The sequence below is a fragment of the Neofelis nebulosa genome, chromosome 9 (genome assembly GCF_028018385.1).
Source record: "Neofelis nebulosa isolate mNeoNeb1 chromosome 9, mNeoNeb1.pri, whole genome shotgun sequence".
In the NCBI taxonomy this organism is placed as follows: domain Eukaryota; kingdom Metazoa; phylum Chordata; class Mammalia; order Carnivora; family Felidae; genus Neofelis; species Neofelis nebulosa.
In genome coordinates this window covers 99,824,063-99,844,408 of record NC_080790.1, presented here as the reverse complement: position 1 = coordinate 99,844,408, position 20,346 = coordinate 99,824,063, and the positions used below count along the sequence as shown (strand labels likewise).

The 20,346-nt window shown below is 41.5% G+C and overlaps 1 protein-coding gene across 13 annotated transcripts in view; it reads right to left on the bottom strand.

Moving 5' to 3' along the window:
- The window catches only part of KIF16B (kinesin family member 16B), a 292,229-nt gene that overhangs the window by 132,525 nt on the left and 139,358 nt on the right, over window positions 1-20,346 (bottom strand). For all 13 annotated transcript variants that reach the window (XR_009248807.1, XR_009248808.1, XR_009248802.1 and 10 more), the window contains 3 exons: window positions 14,127-14,246; window positions 13,195-13,246; window positions 11,399-11,536 (listed from right to left, as the gene is read on the bottom strand). Coding sequence is in view for 7 of the 13 variants with exons in the window: in XM_058684831.1 (XP_058540814.1) it covers window positions 11,399-11,536; window positions 13,195-13,246; window positions 14,127-14,246 (310 nt within the window). In the remaining 6 variants the exon portion in view is untranslated. The remainder of the gene's footprint in view (window positions 1-11,398; window positions 11,537-13,194; window positions 13,247-14,126; window positions 14,247-20,346) is intronic.

Genomic DNA, 20,346 nt, shown 5'->3' with positions numbered 1-20,346 from the left:
ATCAGTTTATCTACCAACCTACCTACCAACCTACTTACTCATGAATATATATAAATGTATATGTATGTATGTGTGTGTGTATATATGTATGTATGTATATATATGTATGTATGTATATATGTATGTATGTGTGTGTATACACACACACACACACACACACACTCAGACACACACATGCACGTACGTATATGTACATATCTACCTAACATCTGTGTGTGTTAAGACCCAGAGCACCTGCCCTGCCCCAAACTCTTGTGTGGCCAAGGGTGAGTTAAGCTCACCCTTTCCAGAATTCAGTTTCCTTATCTAGTCATCAAACTGGATACTTTCTAAGGTTCCTTCCAGATCTTAAACTCTTTAACCATGAACTACTCCTTGATCGGAGGTTAACATGATTAGTCACAGCAGATGGACTTTTCTTATGCGTTTAGTTTGTAATTTTTAGAGCATATCTAAGCCTCCTTAAAATGCATGATGGCTTCTTTGAGTTTACTTCAGAGCCTGTTAAATACCAGAAGGTAGACAAGTTCCAGATGGTCTTAAAAGGAAATGGAAGGGAAATGACATTGTAAAAGGGTACACAGAGGCACTTGTTAACAACAACCAAAAAAAAAGATAGAAAGAAAGAAAAAAAAAATGCTTTGCTTAAATCTCTATGAATGAAACCACTGAATGCTGATTTCACAGAAGATTTTCTGTTTTAGTATTTCAGGTACACTGAAAGTGAAATTAAACATGTAAACATTTCTATGGATTTCTAAGCAGTATAGTGACAATAATCGTTAATATCACTATTAATTACCCTCAAATTTTATGTGAGATTTTCTAATTCTGCTACGGCACAAAGAAATCAACTCTTTTATCCTATTAAATGTTGTCATATGAATATTTCTGAGGTGATGATGTACAAATTAATTAATTCTGGGTTATAATTAATACAAACATGTAAGAAAACTATACTTCCCAAAAGTGGATGGTCCAATGTAACAGGAGTTTAGAGGCCAAAAAATAAGGGGCCTGGTGAAATTTTGCTTCAGTCTCCAAATTCTGAATTTGATTACTTTAGAAAGCCTCGCCCCCCACCCCCCACCCCACCCCCCAAGCACACAGACAGGATATAACAGACGGCTAAAGCATGCTCCGTGAAAGAGAAGTTTTCACTTTGGATACAATTGTCAGAAAAGCAAATCTCTGTCTAGGAACATAAGTTTCTATTTTTTTTTTTTTTTAATGTTCATTTATTTTGAAAGACAGAGAAAGACATAGCACATGCAGGGGGGGGGGGGCAGAGAGAGAGGAAGACACAGAATCCGAAGAAGGCTCCAGGCCCTGAGCTGTCAGCATAGAGCCTGATGCGGGGTTCGAACCCACGAACCATGAGACCTGAAACGTTCAATTGACTGAGTCAACCAGGTGCCTCAGGGAATGTAATTTTCTAGAATGGTACTGAGATACAGGTCAGGGTAAGGCAGGATGGGTGAAGTTCTTAAAACTTGTTTGTGTAGGATCATTTTCCTTCTGATTTAAAACATCCTCAAAATATTTACATTAAAATAAGTTATGATGATGGCACCATTTGGAGGACCTGATAAAAGAAAGTCTGATTTCCACTAATAACGCCAGTACTTGAGAACGCATTAAGTAATATGTTTGAAGGCCTTGGGCTCTTGTGACACTGATGTTATTACTTAAGACACCTGAATTATAGTAATTTTTATCTATCTCCAAACGGCTTCAGGCAATGAGATGGGGAAGATTAAGATCTGACATGGTGCTTGTGGTAAGAAAATTTCATATGAATACTGACAAACTCAAACAGGATAGGTGGCTTGGGGTTCAAAGCTAGCTTGGATAAGTGACAGGCACTCAGCATCAAGGGTAACGGACGTCAGTGTCAAAGCATGCCATCGGGTCGTCTGCTAGTATTTGTGAAGGATATAAATACACATGACACCTTGTCAAAAGGCCACATAGGCCTGGCCCCCTCCCTTTCAACATTTATAATTCAAATGTGGATTTACAATTTCCTGATTTAGATAAATTACTTAAATCCTTGTTCACTCTTGGTAAAGGAAAAATTGCAAACCTACATTGTGAGACTCTGGAGAAGAAAGTAAATTGATTCTCAATCTTTGTTATTGAGGTTTCCAGCCAAATAATCCATCAAGAATTATTTGTCCAAGTGTGTGCATGGGTTGACTCTGGAGCTATGTAAAAATCCCAAGATATTCCAGTCCCATCCCCAAAGAAATGTTTAGATGTGTGTGGGGGTGGGGCAAGTGGGAGCTGATTTTTCTCTTCTGAAAGCCTGACAGGAGATGCAAAAAGGAATTTTCATTCTTCTGAAGGAAAATGCAGAAAGTGTATGAAATAATTAGAGGATGATTCCAGACAGTAGAATATAAAATGACAAATTCTAAGGTACTGAATGGAAGGCATTATACTAACTGGTCAGGCTATTAGTAACTTTCTTTACTTCATATTCTTTGTTGCCAACAGTACCATTTATTCTGTTAGTAACAAGCTCAACTATTCAGTTCTAGCCTCCTACACACTCCAAGCTGTCAATATTTTATTGTTCCTTCCAAAATAGTTCTTTCCAAATGCCTCCCTTCTCTCCAAGCAGCAACAAGGGTCTCTTCCCTCCATCACCCCTCTTGTGTTACTGCTCATCTCCAAGCCCCCTTGGGCTACACAAATGTCACACTGTCCTTCATGTCAGCGACCATATTATGCATTGACTGAATGGTGAATACCTTGCAGTCTACGGTTCCCAAGCCCTAGAAACCTGCCACGATTCAGCAGCCCTGGTCCCCCACTGCTCCTGGCTTCCACTTCACCCACCTTCCAGGCTTCAGACACTTCTTTGCCACACACTTTGGTCAAAGCACATCTACATCACTTTTTCCCCATGTGCCATTTTGACAAATGCATCTATCCACTTCAGAATTCAGCTTTGGGTAAATTTCTCCCTTTTTGGCAGTCTACAGCCACCCTGTGGGAGGAGTTTGGGTTCTGCACAGATGGATAAACACACCCCGCCCTGTCTGTCCCACTGAATGCCACTACAGTGTGGGCAGAATGCAGGCAGGAGTTATTCGAGGGCCCTGACAAGTAAGCAGTAGCAGGTGGGCTGAAGAAGACAGGGATCTGAAGCACCGATGGACAGACAGGGAATGTACTATTTGCACCCTCCAGTGTTCCCTGGCTTAGTCTAGGAGGAAACCCAAAAGCTGACATCAGCACAAATGAAAGAACTCCAGGAGAAGCCCTCTAGTTCAGGTTCAAGGTGGAGTGAGAGGGTGTCCTGGCAGCAACAGAGGAAGCAGCAGGGGGCCCACGGATGCCTATACCTACAAGGAAGGGGAAATCCCTCTCCAATCAGAGAAGCTATGATCTCCATGACGGTGGGGCACAGTCTTGTAGCTTCTCTCTCTCTCTCTCTGCCCTCTTCCTTCTTGGCCCCAGACTTGGGCACAAGCACAGAAAGAACATGAAAGAGTAGTATAAAGCTCCAGATTTCTAGCCAGATGACAGAAACGGGAAGACTCTTCAGTGTTGACACAGAAGGAGAAGTTCAGGAAATCAGACTCACAGAACTATTTATGAACTCCTCCGCCACTTAGTTCTGACCCTCAACAGCACACAAAGACTTCAAGGACTGACCTAAGATACAGACTACGGCTCAGGTCCCAGACAGGCCCTTAGGTAGCACACACGGGACAGACCAGAATAGCACCACAAAGCTTTGAAAATTGAATTGGCATTGGAACTAGAATCACAACCCCCAGAGGCTAATTCTAACTTACGGTCTGAATCCAACCAGGTCAACCGCCTGCTAAAACAAAACAAAACCAAACAAAATCAACGTTTCCCATAGGATTTAAACAAGACTCAGAGTCTCATATCAAAATATCAAAAATATCCAGGATGGGGGGCGCCTGGGTGGCTCAGTCGGTTGAGCGGCCGACTTCGGCTCAGGTCATGATCTCGCGGTCCGTGTGTTCGAGCCCCGCGTCGGGCTCTGTGCTGACGGCTCAGAGCCTGGAGCCTGTTTCAGATTCTGTGTCTCCCTCTCTCTGACCCTCCCCCGTTCATGCTCTGTCTCTCTCTGTCTCAAAAATAAATAAACGTTAAAAAAAAATTAAAAAAAAAAAATATCCAGGATGCAATCTAGTATTGTTCAGCATATGAAGAAGTGGGGCAACCTCAACGTGTATGGCAAAAATCAATCAACATATGTCAACGTGGAGATCATAGAGATGTTATTTGATAAAGATTTTAAATCAGCTATTATATAAATATTCAAAAATAGGAGAATAATCTTGAAAGGTAAAATGTTACAACAAAGAAATAAAGGATATTTATTCAAAGAAGAATCAAATAGTACAACTAAAAAAATACAACAACCAGAATAAAAATACACACTGGTTAGGCTCAATAGAAAGGTAGAAAGGACAGAGAAAGAGTCCGTGAACTTGAAGACAGACCAATTAGAATGATCTAATCTGAAAAGAAAAAAGAGGGGCACCTGGGTGGCTCAGTTAAGTGTCTGACTTCGGCTCAGGTCATGATCTCATGGTTCATGAGTTCAAGCCCCAAGTTGGGCTCTGTGCTGACAGCTCAGAGCCTGGAGCCTGCTTCAGATTCTGTGTCTCCCTCTCTCTCTGCCTTTTCCCACTCATGCTTTCTCTCTCTCTCTCAAAAATAAGTAAACATTAAAAAAAAATTTTTTTTAAAGAAAAAAAAAAAGTTTACCAAAGGGTAAAAATAAGTAAACAGAGCCTCAGGGACTTGTGGAACAATACTAAAATACTTAACAGTCATGTAATTGGAGTCCCAGAACAAGGGAAGAAAGACTATAGGGTGGAAACAAGTTATTTAATTTTGACTATGACTGAATGAGTATAATAACTGAAAAGTTCCCAAATCTGGAGAAAGACATAAACCCACAGATTCAAGAAGCTGGGCAAATCCAAAACAGCTAAACATCAAGAAATCCATGCCAAGGCACATTGTCAAGCCACTCTATGGAACATGAAGCTAAAAGTGACATTTAAAAAGGAACAGAGAGGTCATGAAAAATCTCTAACAAGACATGAATCCAATGAAGAGAAGAAAGAGGTTAAAGGGACTATCATATGGTTGTCGTGTACACCAACATCTGGGACACCAAGAAACTGTCTTCAGTGTTATTAGTTTTGGTCAGCTGGTCTCATATCAGATGTTCATCAACATCACTTACACGGCTTGTGAAAAACTAAAGTACTAGGCCCCGTTCCTATATTTTCTGACTCAGTAGGTCTAGGACGGGACATTTCAAAATGCTCTAGGTACTACTGATGTTACTGATATGGGGACGCACTTTTAAGAATTGTGGGCTTTGGGTAGAGTCTTTAAGAAGAGCCAGGGCTTTGACTTTCAAAAGCATCTACTGAAACATCCATGTACAAGAAAAAGGGATCATATGTACAGATCTCAAGTCTGAGGAAAAAAATCTAATGATAGTGAGTACTTATGAGCAAGTACAGGTGAGTTAACTGGGAGGCCAGCCACTGATATCTGCTGGCTGGCTGCAGTGTACAAAAGATCTCTTCTGTTCATTACATACCTTGGAAAAGCTGCTGGAAGATCCATTTCCCTTGCTAGTTCCGCTAAAACTCTTTCTTAATTTGCCACTGAACAACTCACAGCAGCGCTTAAGCATATGAAAATTTTATCAAAGCCTCCTCAGCTCCACTCCCCAGATGATCACTTGTTACCTCTTTCTGAGTACTTGAATAGATGCAAATATATTTTGGCACTCAAGCATAACGCATTCAGAAGCACCTAGGTGTAAAGTCCCCAGATACAGTTTCTGCGGCATGTCTGAAAGAAGAGATGAACGTTCAACAGCTCTGAAAAACCTGCCAGATGACCAAGGGAGTCCACTGATATGAATGGGAAAATTAATCACCTTTTAACAACTATCAGCTTTCGAGTAACATTTTATAGTAAAAGGACAAAAATAATAATAATTAACGTAAGAGAGAAGAGTTCCTAGCAATTATATAGAAAATGCTGAAATACTTTTTGAACTGTAACTCACTTGAAATCTTGTACCATTTCATAGTAAGTATTTGGAAAAAAGAAGAAGAAAAGCCTAAGGTCACTACCAAGAACAGCTCAAGGCCTATGCACTAGATACCCTGGTCAAATTCATGCTTTCTTCTCTAGCAATTGCCTCCTTTCTACAGAATCACACTATTATTCTATAAAGTCATTTGATGCAATCATTCTATGGCATCGTGGGACTGAGGAACGTAAGCTCCAGAGAACACAGCAATTGAAGAGCACACTCAGGTGTGATGCTGCATGTGCCGTGCGTGGCTTCTGGAAGAACTCAGGGAAGAGGAGAAAGGTTTCATGTGCCGGGCTTTAGACAACACACATTCTGTATGTCATCTCATTTAATTCCCACGGCACTAGCAAACGCTTTTCATTTTAGTGATGTTGCCAGATGGAAACACTCCTATAATTTAAGGCAGGGGAAGTACTGTTTATACAATCCCGAAGTAAGGCTGTTAACTGATACAGGTTAAAAAAAAAAAAAAAAAAAAAAAAAAAAAAAATTCCCACAATGGTGAAAATCTGCTAAATACAAGTAAATCTCCTATTAGTTGACATTCACAAATCTCTTAAGTGATCTAGATAAGGAAGTGGTAATTACTGCCTGTGCTTTTTAAGGGGACAGCCTAACACATTTCCAAATGAAGTAATTTACTAATGAAAAGAGACGTTTAAGGATCAAATATCAGCAATAAACTGGAAACTGATAGTGAAAAGACAGGAAGCTGCTGGTAATGCAGGGTAAACCCGGAATCCTGTCAAATGCAGACTCAATACAGTTAGATGGCTGTGACTTGGGTTAACATCCATCTCTTCTTGACACCTTCACTTAAACTGCTTCATGGGCAAAAGCCAAGTAATTTTTGGAGTATGAATATACTGATACGTTTAATTCTGTTTCCCCATTATTATATTTTAATGAAGTCCATATTCTTTCTCTTTTTCATTTTGGTCTTGTTTTTTGTTTGTTTGGTTTTGTTTTTTGTTTTTGTTAAAAGACCAAATCTTACAAATACAGCTGAAAATTCTTTTGTAGCCCTACCTGATAAAAGACTCCCCAGGACTCCCCCTTCCTCTCCAGAGGTTAACACCATTCCAAAGTAGGCATGTGTTAGTCCCATTCACATCTTTTTGCTTTTACTACATAGTTTCATAACCAAAAAGAACACACTGCATATGTTGTGTTTTTAAAATGTGTTCTAGTTCTCATTTTAATAATCCTCAAAAACAAAGGTATGTGGAGAAGTCTAACCCTTAATTTCGGAAGGACTGTACACATGGCTTTCCTTGGTCGGATGTTTCAGTCTGAAAGTATGTGCATTTAAAAAAAACGGTATTCTGTTGCTTCGTTCATGTAATGCCTTGAAACACAAAGTCATCTTGCATTTCACTGCCCTAAGACTTGCTAATGACATTTGTTCTTGGTGCACGGTGTTTTAATGCTTTGGAACATGCCATTTTTATGTCGGTAGCTCAGCAGAGCACCAGAGGAGCTCAAGCCCAAATCATGGCACCATGGTAATAAAAACAAGATACCCCACAGGAAAAAGATAATTCTGACCATTAACCTTAAATGTCAATTAGTACTACTTTCCGAGGACAAGTCAAAAATTTAGTTTCAGTCATCACTAACCTGAATAGGCATATTTTTTAAATGGACTTTCAATTAAGGTAAAAATTTAAGATTAAAAAAAAACTTGATAAAAATATTATATGGGAAATATATTTATTACTTACCTTCAATGCCTCAATTCCCAAGAGAATTAGAGACATAATCATAGCTATATAAGCAGATGGCAGTGGAATAATAAGCAAATTCTTTGAACTAAATAAATAATAATCTTTCTGTGGGGGTGGGTGGGCAAAGGGTAGAAGATAACCCCAATACTGAACAGTAAGTTCTAGGCAGTTTCCCTGTTAAACAATATGTGCTCTAAAAGCTCCTTTTACAGTGTATTGTTGGGACCTTAAAACTGATTTTTTTCAGAGAAACACCATTACACATAAAAGTTAACCTCCAAGAGGACCCACAAGAGACTATTTGACCCATAATGGCAGAAGCAGTGATTCTACAGTTTCTTTGAAAAAATTAACAGGTATGAATAGCACAAAAACACTCAAATAAGAAGAGAAATTAAAGCATATTAAAACATAACAAGCATTAAAATTGTGTGATACCTGTACAAAAGTAGAAATACAGAGTACACGAACAAAGTGGAAAGCCACAAAATAGATACGTTGCTATGTGTCAGCATTCATTTTTGGGAAAGTAAATTTCTTCGACAGAGAGGTGGGTATTTAGCATGCATGAGGTAAGGTTATAATAAATGATAAACCAATATGGAAAAAATTAAATTAGGTCTACCCCAGATGTATTAAACGATTAAATATTTCAAAATGAATTCTAAAGTTCTACTCATGCATTAACGATGATATTGGAAACCAGTACAAGCCTCTTATAAAATCCCATAACAATACACAGTCATCAGAGAAAGGTCAACTTCCCCTGACCTGACGGGGATGCAGCCCCTACAGAGATCTCTACTGCGCAAGGGGACCCATCTCCCACCTCTCACCATGACCTGTGCACCAGCCCTGCTGCCCAGAGGAACAGCAGCAGGCCCTCCACCTGAGGTCCTAAGTGTGAACAAACAGGTGTGCTCACAAGCAGGACAGCCACTGAAAAGCCCTATATAGTGACCTCCTGTCTGCTGGCCAATTATGGTACCTTTCTGGGTTCAGGGCAGACAGCCTCTCACCATGACTATTACTCTGCTGTCCAGCAAGAACCAGCTTCTCCAACCCTTACTGCCAAAGTCCTTGTCCTGGTTACAGACAAGCAGAAAATGCTGCTTTGGTAATGATCACTGGGCACTGTATCCTTGGTTTGGGCTAGTCACTGGCTACTGCTGAACTCTGACATTCCCAGCCAGCTCCAAGGTACCCAAATGTTTCCCAAGCTCAACTTACCCTGACACTGAAAAATACTAATAGTACAAAAACAGATGAAGAGATCAATGGATGAGTGGATGACTTGGTGGTAGGTTCATGGGTGGGTACTCCATTAGTTGCTTTTAGAATGTCTTCAGTGGATTCTATACCCTTCCTATAAAAGGATGATGGTTCTGGTACCATACCATCCTTCATTTCTGAGATAACTCCTTACAAGTGATTTCTGCTCATGACTTCACTAACACCAATGAACTATATGCTTTCCATCTGTCCAATTTCCCCCATGTGTCCAATTCCTATGTCAAACCAGATACATGATAGTATGTAACTACGAAAAACTGTTATCATAAAACTATGCATAATATACAGAAAAAAAAGGGGGGGCTTAAGGTATATCAACTCTTTCCTTTGTTCCTCCTCGCGTGACTCAGTACAAAAGCCATTAGGCGGGACTATGCAAAGCAGGCATCAGCATGGGAATGGGAGTAAGTTTCAGTGTCTGCACTAGAAAAGTGAGGGCAGTGGCGTGGTAGTCCAGCATGGGGTGTCAAAGCCTGAACAGGAAGAAGAGGATCCCTGCATGAGGAGGGGGCAGAAGTGATAGGATACTGGTTACATAATGGAAGTCAGGTTTATCACTATCAGAAAAGGGAGCTATTTACAAATATGAAAAAAGGAAAAAACTGGAAAGAATGCTATGGTATTGTGTTGGATTAGAGGTACTGATATGAACTCCTGGTCAGCAATATAGATGCTGAAATGCTGACACACATACAGACATAAATATAGTTGTATGTGTTGTACACACAGAGACACACACTTTCCCTAACTCTTTTGACTAACAGGACCTGGGAACAGCAACACCTCAAGAGCGACGAATACGTCTACAGCTCAGATCTTAGTTTCTAAATCCCATTCTCCACCGAGATGAACCAAGGCTCCTTGGAGAACTGGCTGATTCCAGCAAAGTATAAGAGATAAGCCTAGAACATGTTATTGTGTCAGAAATTAAGGAAGTGCTCATCGATGCTGGGGACAAGATCCAAGGACACAGAAATCGGCTTGGAGCAACTCCCACTCACCAAACCTGGGACAATTTGTGTATCAAAACAAATAATGACAGACCAAGACCTACCAAATAAAATAGCGAGTCATGTGACCCTGTTGATACCTACAGTAAAAATCCAACTAATGTAGAAGGAGGGAGATTGCCACGTGGCATCCATCTGAATAATAATTCAATCAGACACCAGCACCCCCCAACATAGTTCCAAAACCAGTGGGTGAAAGTGTGATAAAGAATGGGTATTTATGATCTCAAAATCCTGCCCAATATCCTTATTAATAAAAAGGAGGAAGAGAGTAGCTTCATAGTAAAGAAGCCTGGCAAGCTCCATTTTAATCAAATGATCAAAGCAAGCATCTCCTCAGTAATGGGACGTGGGAAAAACAGGGCATCATCTCTCGGACAGTCCTGTCAAGAAGGCACAATATTAGTGTCATTGCGAGGAAGCAGCAGATAGATGCTACATTTGTGTAAAGGGACATTCTGCAACATATTTGACCTGCCAAAGTCCCAAGAGTCAGAGGAAAGCAAAGGACCTCTTCCAGACTGAAAGAGACAAGACAGGTGGGGCAACTCAATGCAGCACATGATGCCGGATTGAATCCCGGACCCACAGTGGACATTGTTGGGCAAACGACAACTTGAAGGGCGTCTGAGGATCAGGTGGCAGGAATGTACCGAAGTTTGTTTTCTAATCTGGATGCTTATCTTGTAATTACACAGGAAAATGCCATTGTTTAAAGGAAATAAACACTGAAGTATTCAGGGGTGGTGGGGCATCATGTTGGTGATTTACCTTCAAATGCTTCTAAAACTAAAAAGTTCTTTGTATGAGAATTGCAAATTTTCCATAAAACTGAAATTATTTAAAAAGAAAAAGCTATGATACCAGATCCTGTATGTATGCTACAATCACAACTATTCACAAAAAGAATACAAATATGGTAATAAAGTTACTAACAGCAGGCACTGTGTTAAGGTTTTGCATTTGAAAGGTGCTTTTTTAACTTAAAAAAATTCCTTTAAAGTCATATTTCCATAAGAGCAATAATTTTTAAGACAACTATATATATGTTTAATTCAACAAGACAACTGGAATTATAAAGAAGTCCTCCAGCAAAACAGAAAACAGCATAATGAAGCAAACAGTCTGCATATTTCTTATAACTAACCAACAATTAATTCTAAGATGCACACGTTCTCCCATTACCTGGCCAACTTGTTCTCTAGCAACGGCATACACAAAGAACTCTGAAAACCAAAACCAGATACCTTGATTTAGGTGTGTGGCCTCCATGATCTGAACACCATTCACGGAGCACTGAGACCCGCTCAGGGGTATCAGAGTCACCGTCCCCCCGACGTTTTCAAAGATGCAGTGCTCACTCTCCAGGTCGAGGCCATGAAGAACTAAGTTGGAAAAACAAAAAAGAAAGATAATATCTTCTTTGTTATTGAGTACAGTGAGTCCCAACCTTTACTTATTTTTCCATATTGAATACCCTTCCTTTTCCATGTAAATATTATGCAGTGAACATTTATGTTCAGGGAGAAAAGTGAATTTCAGGACTTCATGGCATCAACTGACAGAACGCTGAATATTACCTCAAAGGGTCTGGATATCACCTGTGTAAGGAAGTAAGTTCTCACATGCTAATTTCTCTCATCTTTAGGGAGAATATAGTTGAGTAACTTGTCTTAATTGAATACCATTGTGTGGCTCAGATGCTGAATAAATTTCCTCCACCAGCCACCCAAAGGTCACTGTAAAACAGAAGCAACAAAAGGGCTCTGTGGGTCAAGGCCCTTCTTATAACCTCTGCACTTATAGACACTGCATTCCAGGAGCAGAAACCAAAGGTGAACTTGGCCTGGCATGGATCTTGAGAGGCCCAAGGAAGTCTCCAGAAGCTGCACTGGGATGCACACCACCACAGCCTGTGCCAAATCTGAGAGAACATGACCTCCACTGACCTCTCAGAGCATGAGGCCGCTAAAGTACCTATTCTTGTAGGACTACACCGAGTTATTCTTACTTGGGTGAGTGGCCAGGCATGGACATGAACACCTGTCAAAAAAACCTACACAATTTCAGGCACAGTTCTTGGCCAGCTTCTCAGAAGTACAAATCAAACAGCTCCCACTGTTCTCCACTGAACCATACTACTGAGCTTTTCTGTGCACAGAAAACATGTGTTCTTACCACTCATCATCATTTACAGCAACCCCAAGGGTCAAACACACAATTTAACGATCAGAAGAGGAGGCCTGACACCTAGTTCCACTCAAAAACAGTTGAAGCTGAGGACTTCTGGGAACTGGTTTTCAGCTCTCCCAGTTTCACAGCAAATAGTAAAACACACAGAACTACGCTAGCTTTGGCGTGATGAATAGCTTACACTTGGCAGGAAAGCAAGTCCATTACCAGCAATTCTAAAAACAGCTGAGAAGACAGAATTCTTCCCCTGCCACTCCCCACCTTGTCACACACACACACACACACACACACACGCACACCAACCACCACCACTACACCACCACTACAGCGGTTACCCAGGTATGCTTTTAAAGCCTAACAAGACCTCACCCTGCTCCCGGGCTGAATCACTGCTTATCTGTGGGTCTCAGCAAAGACTTTCAGGAAACCCAGAAGTCATACCTCCATATGCGTGTGTGTTGTGCACTCTGGCATCATTGCACAGGTGTCTATATCCTTCCTGTTGAGGGATCTACTACCCTCTATCTGCGTCTGTTGGCATATTTTCATCACTGTCCCATTGTGACGAGAGTAGACTAATTTAAATTACTCTCGAAGGTTGTGACAGAGTATAGAATGTATATACGGTGGGGGTAAGGATGTACAATTCCATTTTATTCACTAAACTAATTGTTCTGTTCCATTCATTTGAGTTGCACTCAAAATTATAGAAATGCACATACTGATCGATACTGTACTTGCAAAAGAGGTTTTTTTTATAATCACTTAAGTGTTAGTCATTCGAAAGAAAATTCTTCATTAAATGATTTTTAAAAATCACTGGGAAGAAGAAATTGATAAAGATTCTCACCAATATCCTGTTCTGTTGAAGCATCTTCTCGACCAACATATGTCTGACCTTCCTAGGAAGAAAAGTCAAGTTGAATTTATTAGCAAGAACATGAAGAATGGTCTGTTTCTCCATTTTTCATGTAAACCCAAGCAAGCTGATGGCTGATAGGCTGAGCAATGTTCCAGACAGGCCATAGCCTCAGTGCAATTAGAGTTCACTGAGGCTCTGTAACAATGTCCCATGTTGCCCAGAAAATGCACAGGTCCTGAGGCTTCCTGCTCAACAAGGGTAGGCTCCTATTTTTGGCGTGCATCCATACTCTATCCACATGGGTAATCCCACTGATGTTCCTGATCCTTTCTGGCAAGTTTCTCCTCTAGGGGCCAGAGGTTCTTCCTACCTAAAGATACAATTTATGGGAGCCTGCAAAGCTCAGATCCAACACTATCCTCATTTTAAGGCATGGATCAGAGAGAGGATACTAAGTCAAGGTTACAGAGACAACCACTGATACTAATGTGGTAATTCTGTTCTCTTGACACAAATTGCCAGTTTGGGACCAGGCCCAATAATGTAGGCTGGAGACATGCTTTATAATTAACCCCAGGGACTAGAAAATTACATCTAGCAAATCTCAGCTCCAGGTGGTTGTAACTTTCCTCCCTTGGTCTGCCTGCCTTTTTGTTCCTTACCTCTCTCTCACTGATTCTCCAAAGTGGCAGGCAAAGTAAATGGATCTTCATTTAGCTTTAGAACTCCATAAACATGGGAACTTTTAATACCACAGAACACCAGTGAACCATCGAAAATCCCCAAAGGGCTCAAAGATTTGTAGTGTATTCTCTAATGTAATAGTTGTGTTCACGGATGTAGAGTATTACAGGAAACCCCGCTAGTGTCTAAAGAGGAAACGGAAAACAAAATTATGTTCTATTTAAGCCACTTCTAACCTTCAAGTGATATAAGATGATTCCAGTACTCAGAAGGTCATCATCAATGCCAATCAAATGGGGCAGTTCAGAATCCAAAACAACTCCAATCCCTTCTTTCCTAAGGGCTAGAGTTTGTTCCTGAAATTAGGAGGGAAAGGAAAGGAAAGATTACTTAGAGGAAAGAGAATGAGTAGTATTTTATTTCTCATCAAAACAGCTGCAAGAAAAATGGAAAATCTTCATGCTGGGATCCTGGCATGTGGCAGGTAAAGTGAACTTGAAATATACAAAAAGCTCAATATAAAATGAAGTAAACTTATTGCCTGATGAATACAACCTCTTTGAAACCAAGCTCAGACCTTGCCTTGTTTAGGAAAGGTCCTAGGACCAGCCAACTACAAAGTAATCTTTCTCCCTCTTCAGAACCCTTATTTCACTTAATATCTAGAAGTCTCCCAATCTGTCGGCTCTTCTCACCGGTTACTATGGTCAAACTGTGAATGTTCCCCAAAGCAATCCTTTCCTGTGCATTAGCAACCTCTGTGCCAGATGTACTTGACCCTCTGTCTCCTGAACTAACTTCTAATACCTACCAGGTCATCCCTACGTACATAAAAATCTGCTACACATTCTCCCAACAACGACCACCATGACCACCCCCCTTGGCTCTGCATCTCCTCCAACTACCAACAATTTCTCTGTGTCCCTTTGGAGATAATCTCCTCCAAAGTCTTCCCTACACTAGTGGTTTCTCCAATTCCTCCCCTCCCACTCTCTCCTGCAGACTTTCATCCTTGGGACCAGAGTACCTATAGTCACTCCCTGATGACCGCATCCTGTCTCTGGACTTCACCTGCAATCTACATGCGATGACTCAAGTCTAATGCTACAGACAGCCCTCTTCCTTGACCCCACACTCATGCATACATACAATCACTTACCTCAGTGTATTCTATGGGGATGCCAAACAGGCAGCTCAAACCTAATACATTAAAAAACCAACTCTTGGGGTGCCTGGGTGGCTCAGTCGCTTAAGCATCTTACTTTGGCTCAGGTAATGATCTCGGGGTTAGTGAATTCGAGTCCTGCATCAGGCTCTCTGCTGTCAGCACGGAGCCTGCTTAGGATCCTCTGTCCCCCTGTCTCTCTGCCCCTCCCTCACTTGTGCCCACCCACTCTCTCTCCCCCCCAAAATAAATAAACATTAAAAGAAAAACCCAACCCTTGATTTCCCCTGCCTCTCAAACCTGCACACCATACCATCCCGGTAAATGCCAACCTTCCTTCTAATTGTTCAGACCAAACACCAAGGCTATACTTTGCTCCTTTCTTTCTTTAAATCCTACATGCTTAGTGTTGACTCTGCCTTCAAAATATGACCTAATCTGACAACATTGAACCACCTGCACCACATTCCTCCTGAGCCCCAACCACCATCATCTTTCACCGGGCTACCACCACTGGTGCCCCACTGTGTCATGTGCTCTACTCAGCAGCCAGAGGGATGTGAGGGCAGGCTTCTCCCTGTTCGAATCCTTTCCCTGGCCTCCCGTTTCATAGAGTTGAAAGCCCAAGCCTTTGTAAGGTTCTACAAAGCTCTGCACGATCTCATCCCTTGCTAACCTCCCGTTCTCATCTCCCCCCACCTTGCTCACTCCTGTCTAGGAGTCCAGAGGCTCCTTGCCCTTCCTCAAACTTGCCAGCCCCAATTCAGGGCTTTAGGCATCGTTGTTCCTTCTGCTTTTGTGGTGCCTGTTTCTTCTGTCACTGTCTGTCCCTTCCCTTCCCCTAGAAGAGGGCTTCCAGACCCTGGCACTACTGACATTTCAGATCAGATGGCTCTTCATCATGGGAGGATGCCTTGTGCACTGCAGGTGGCTTAGCAGTACCCCTGGCCTCTACCTGTTAGCTATGATGCAATGGGAAGTTACGCAAATAAGAGGGCTAAAAGCTATCAGCAGAAGGGAGGAAGGGAAAGAACAAAAGTAGGGAAGGAATGTGTTTCGTTTTTGTAGAACCAACAGCTCCACCCAAGGGGAAGCCCCAGTTAGGTGTTTGACCTGACAGTCCCTTGCTAGGTATGTCTCACCTGATATCCCTTTACATAAGCCAGCTTGAGCCAGATTGGAGGTGAGGACAGCCTGGGTTTTACAGAAACCCCGAGTTGTTCTGAAGTTACCTTTAGCTCATTACAATACCAAGATCCCCTCCGATAAGTGCAGTTTTCCACCATTTCAAAGATGGGATGTATGTACTGGCACGCTAACATGTCAGGCATGCACAACTGAACCCAATGCAAACTCCCTGCAAGCCTCCTTGCAAACCTATGCAAACTCCCTGCCCCTGCTCCCTAACACGCTGAATTAAAGTTTCCCGTATTAACCCCATGGGGAGACAGTGCTTTGAGAACTCTCTCCCTATCTCCCTATTGAAAGTTCTTTGTTTTCCTTGGGTGGCATTCAGTTTGGTGCACCCCAAGCAAACCCTTGAATTCGGTTACATACCCACTAGATACCAGTAGTACCCTACCACTTCCACAAGGCTGTGACAACCAAAAAGTCTCCAGATACAAGCAAATATCCTCTGGGGAACTACATCAACTCTAGTTGAGAAGAACTCTCAAATATGTGTGTGTGTGTGTGTGTGTGTGTGTGTGTATAAATATAAATAACTCAGCCTCCAGTACCTCAAGTCTCCACTCAAATGCCACCTTCCCCATCACCCCACACAAAGTAATAAGCACTAACCTCCTTTATCCTGATGTTTCCCTCCTTAGCAATTACCACTACATGATATATTACATATGAGCTTATTACCTGTCCAGACTAGAATATAAGCCAGTGCCTGATTTCATGTCTGACACATTGTAACTGGTTAGTATCACCAAATGAATGAATGAATGAATGAATGGTCAGGTACACAAAGTTCCAACAAATGCAGGCAGGGCGGCAACAGCGCTGGTCAGGCAACAGACCATGGGTCCCTGTCCTAACATAAGGCCCATCGGTACCAAGACAAAAGAGCTCTAAAATCAGGCTTCTAAACAAATCTGAGATAAATTCCAAAGACCGAAGGTGAAAAGTCCAGCCTTGAGGCTGGGCCATGCTGAGCTCTGACTGAGTCACGTGTAAGAGCACAACGCTGCACTCTTGTGATCTTAGATGTGAGCGACGGGGAAGCAAGCTCTAAGCTACCAACCAGGCTCCTGGTAGAGACACTCCTAGCGGGTCTCTTCCCCACCCCACCCCTATAATGCTCACTGTGACCAGGGCACAGTTCTAGATCCCCAAAGCGAGCACTGCCTGAAACATACTTAGTACACCTTACATTTCTGCAATGAATAAATGTATTTCATGTCACTGAAATATTAAAACGATGTCATCCTCTAGGTCAAGGATTCAGAACTTCACAACCTTATAGACAAGGGAGTTACTAAGAGGTTCAGGGGAAGGGTAGCAGGAAGAGAGAAGTTCCCTGGGCCTTCATCTCTGCAGATATATGAGTCTCAAACACACACCCACAGAGCTGCAGTCATGCAAGAGGGTGATGGAATGAAATGCAAAAAAAAAAAAAAAAAACATAAAAATCACCACTTGAAAGAAAGCAATTTAATTTAACAACCATTAAATAGATACGCAGAGAAAATGACCAATGCATAACTTCGATTCAAGAAAAGGAAATGAAGCGTATCATTGTTCTTCAATTACTCCTCTTATCAGCCAGGCTCCCACTGCAGGGCTCAAAACCTCAGGCTTCCAGGTCGGGGACTTCAGTAATCCTGATTTACTGTACCAAGGCCCTCGCAAATCTTAGTTAAATGAGTACTCTAAATAAACCAGCCTCTACTCCTATCTCTCAGATATTGGTAGAATGTGTTCTTTTCCTCCTGACTGTAGAATTCAAGCAGGAGAGGAAAGTATGTGCTTTAAAAAAAAGAAAAAAAAAAAAGATATATGTTAGAGTGGAGAACTTAATCACACGGTTCTATTTCATAAAACAGTGTCCTCACTGGAAGGTCTGGTGGCTCTGAACTGTGACAGTACCACATATGTGGTTAGGCAGCCGCCTGCCAACGAATGTTCCAGGCCTCTAGGTCCATGTGAAGAGGACAGTGACTGTTCTCAGAAGTACAGAGACATATGTATTTTCTTTCTGCATAAGAGTGGACAATAACCCGAGGAAAAGGCAATATTTTAAATTCTCATAGCTCCCACTCAAACTAGAGAAATTGTTTTGGACTACATCCCAGTTTAGTTTCATATTCCTTTTTTTTTTTTTTTTACACCACTGAAAAATACTTTCTTTTTCCCTTCCTTGAAATAAGTCTCATAGATGTTGAAAATCATTGGAAATTCATAACTTCGGAGCCACTAGGTCAAAAGCATTACCTGTCCCCACCTCCCCCTTCCCATGCACACACACCAGCATGTTCTCACACACACTTCCATACACAATATGGGTAACAGCTGAATTAAGAGACAGTCTTCCAGGACTGGGAGTGGGGGCAGATGAATTTATGATTAATGCTGCTCTAAAGCTCCATGACATTCAAGCTGCATTCACTACACGATATTATAAAAGTGTCACCTCATAAAACTAAAAACGAGGGTTTAAATCATTGCTCAAGTGAAAAAGTAATTTCAGACAAAAATATCTATCACGTATAAAATATTTATTGAGTGGCATCTACTGTTATACATAATTTATGAAACACCTCTTTGATAAGATGGAATATTTAACATAGCAGAATTGGCCATCCCTCCCCCAACTCTAGGAACGCCATGTCCCAAAGAAATGGGAAAATATATAGAGCTGCACGTATTTTGTATTGAAACAAAGCTTCTGGCAACCAATTATTGTATAAAAAGGAAACCATAGCCTGACTAAAAGTGTCAAAACATACCATCAGCTTATTTTAAACATTATGTTCATTACATTTGCAAATAATATGTTCAATATGTTTCTCTGAACCTAAAACATGTGTCCAGTGCCTTTACGCTCACTGTGTCACTTCTGGCACATTCCAGCAGTTCAGGTGAGTTACAGGCAGGGCTGCCCGATTCCAGGGGAGGAGACCACACAAGGGCTTAGTTCATTGGGAGCGCCCCACGTAACCACCATACCTGTTTATAAGACTGAGCGGAGGTCCTACCTCTTTTAATCACAGCCATATCCTCAGCATCTGGTACTTTCTGACAAAAGTCAACAGCTTTCCTCAATGACTAAGTGAAAACCAAAACAAGAACTTAACCAACAACAAAACCAATTTTTCCCTTTTGAGAAGTCTCCTGAGAGCTGGATCTCACTTGGGGAATACTAGGAAAACTGGTGATGTGTCTGTCCCACCTAAATTAAGAGCTTTCTAAGAATAGAAACTGTCTTTCCTCACACTGACTACATCCGGTGAATATGGCTGCACCGGGCACACAGCAGTCACTCAATAAGTGCTGATTATTCGCCATGGTAGGGAGTAAGTGATTTTAAGTAGATTGTTTTTTGACAGCCAAAAATTAAATGTCAGACTCTTTTTTTGAGCAAATGTAGTCTATGGAGAATTATGTGTTTCACTAGCGGAATTTTGTAGCCTTGCCTCACAGTATAAAGTGCAGTTAACTTCTGCCAACTTGCCTATGACACTTAGCAGAAGACGAAAGGTTCCCCTGGAGCCGGTGCCCGCGGTGTGTGTAAAGAGGGAGGGAGGAAGCCAGGCAGACAGGAAGACTTTTATAAAAAATAGAATTAGCCTCTAGCAAAGCTACTTTTTCATTTAACACACCACACGTGACTTTATGTGAATTTAACAAAAGGAAAAGAAACTGAAGTATTTGTTGAATTTCAACCAAATGTTCCTTCACTACAAGGGCTATTTCCTAAAATATCCTTCTAAGTTAAAACGTCATGAAGCATATTTAGCGGTCTGACGGTGCTGCCGACGTACATTTTTCATACGTGCTTTGATTTTAACCACTCTTACTCGAGTTTGTACACGTTTGGAAATATCTGCCTCCTGCCCTCACACCTGAATAACCCCTTAGCTGTGTCAGTTTGGGCCACCGTCGGGTCATACTTCCTATCCCTCAGAATGATGAACACACGGCTCCATTATCTTCAGAAACTGACTGCTACTCTGAGGAAATAGGAAGCTACACTAACTTTTAGTCCACGGCAGACAATCTGCTTTTCTGCCCAGGGGGGGTATGAAGAACTCCTTTATCTCTGAAATCCAATAGCTTAATTA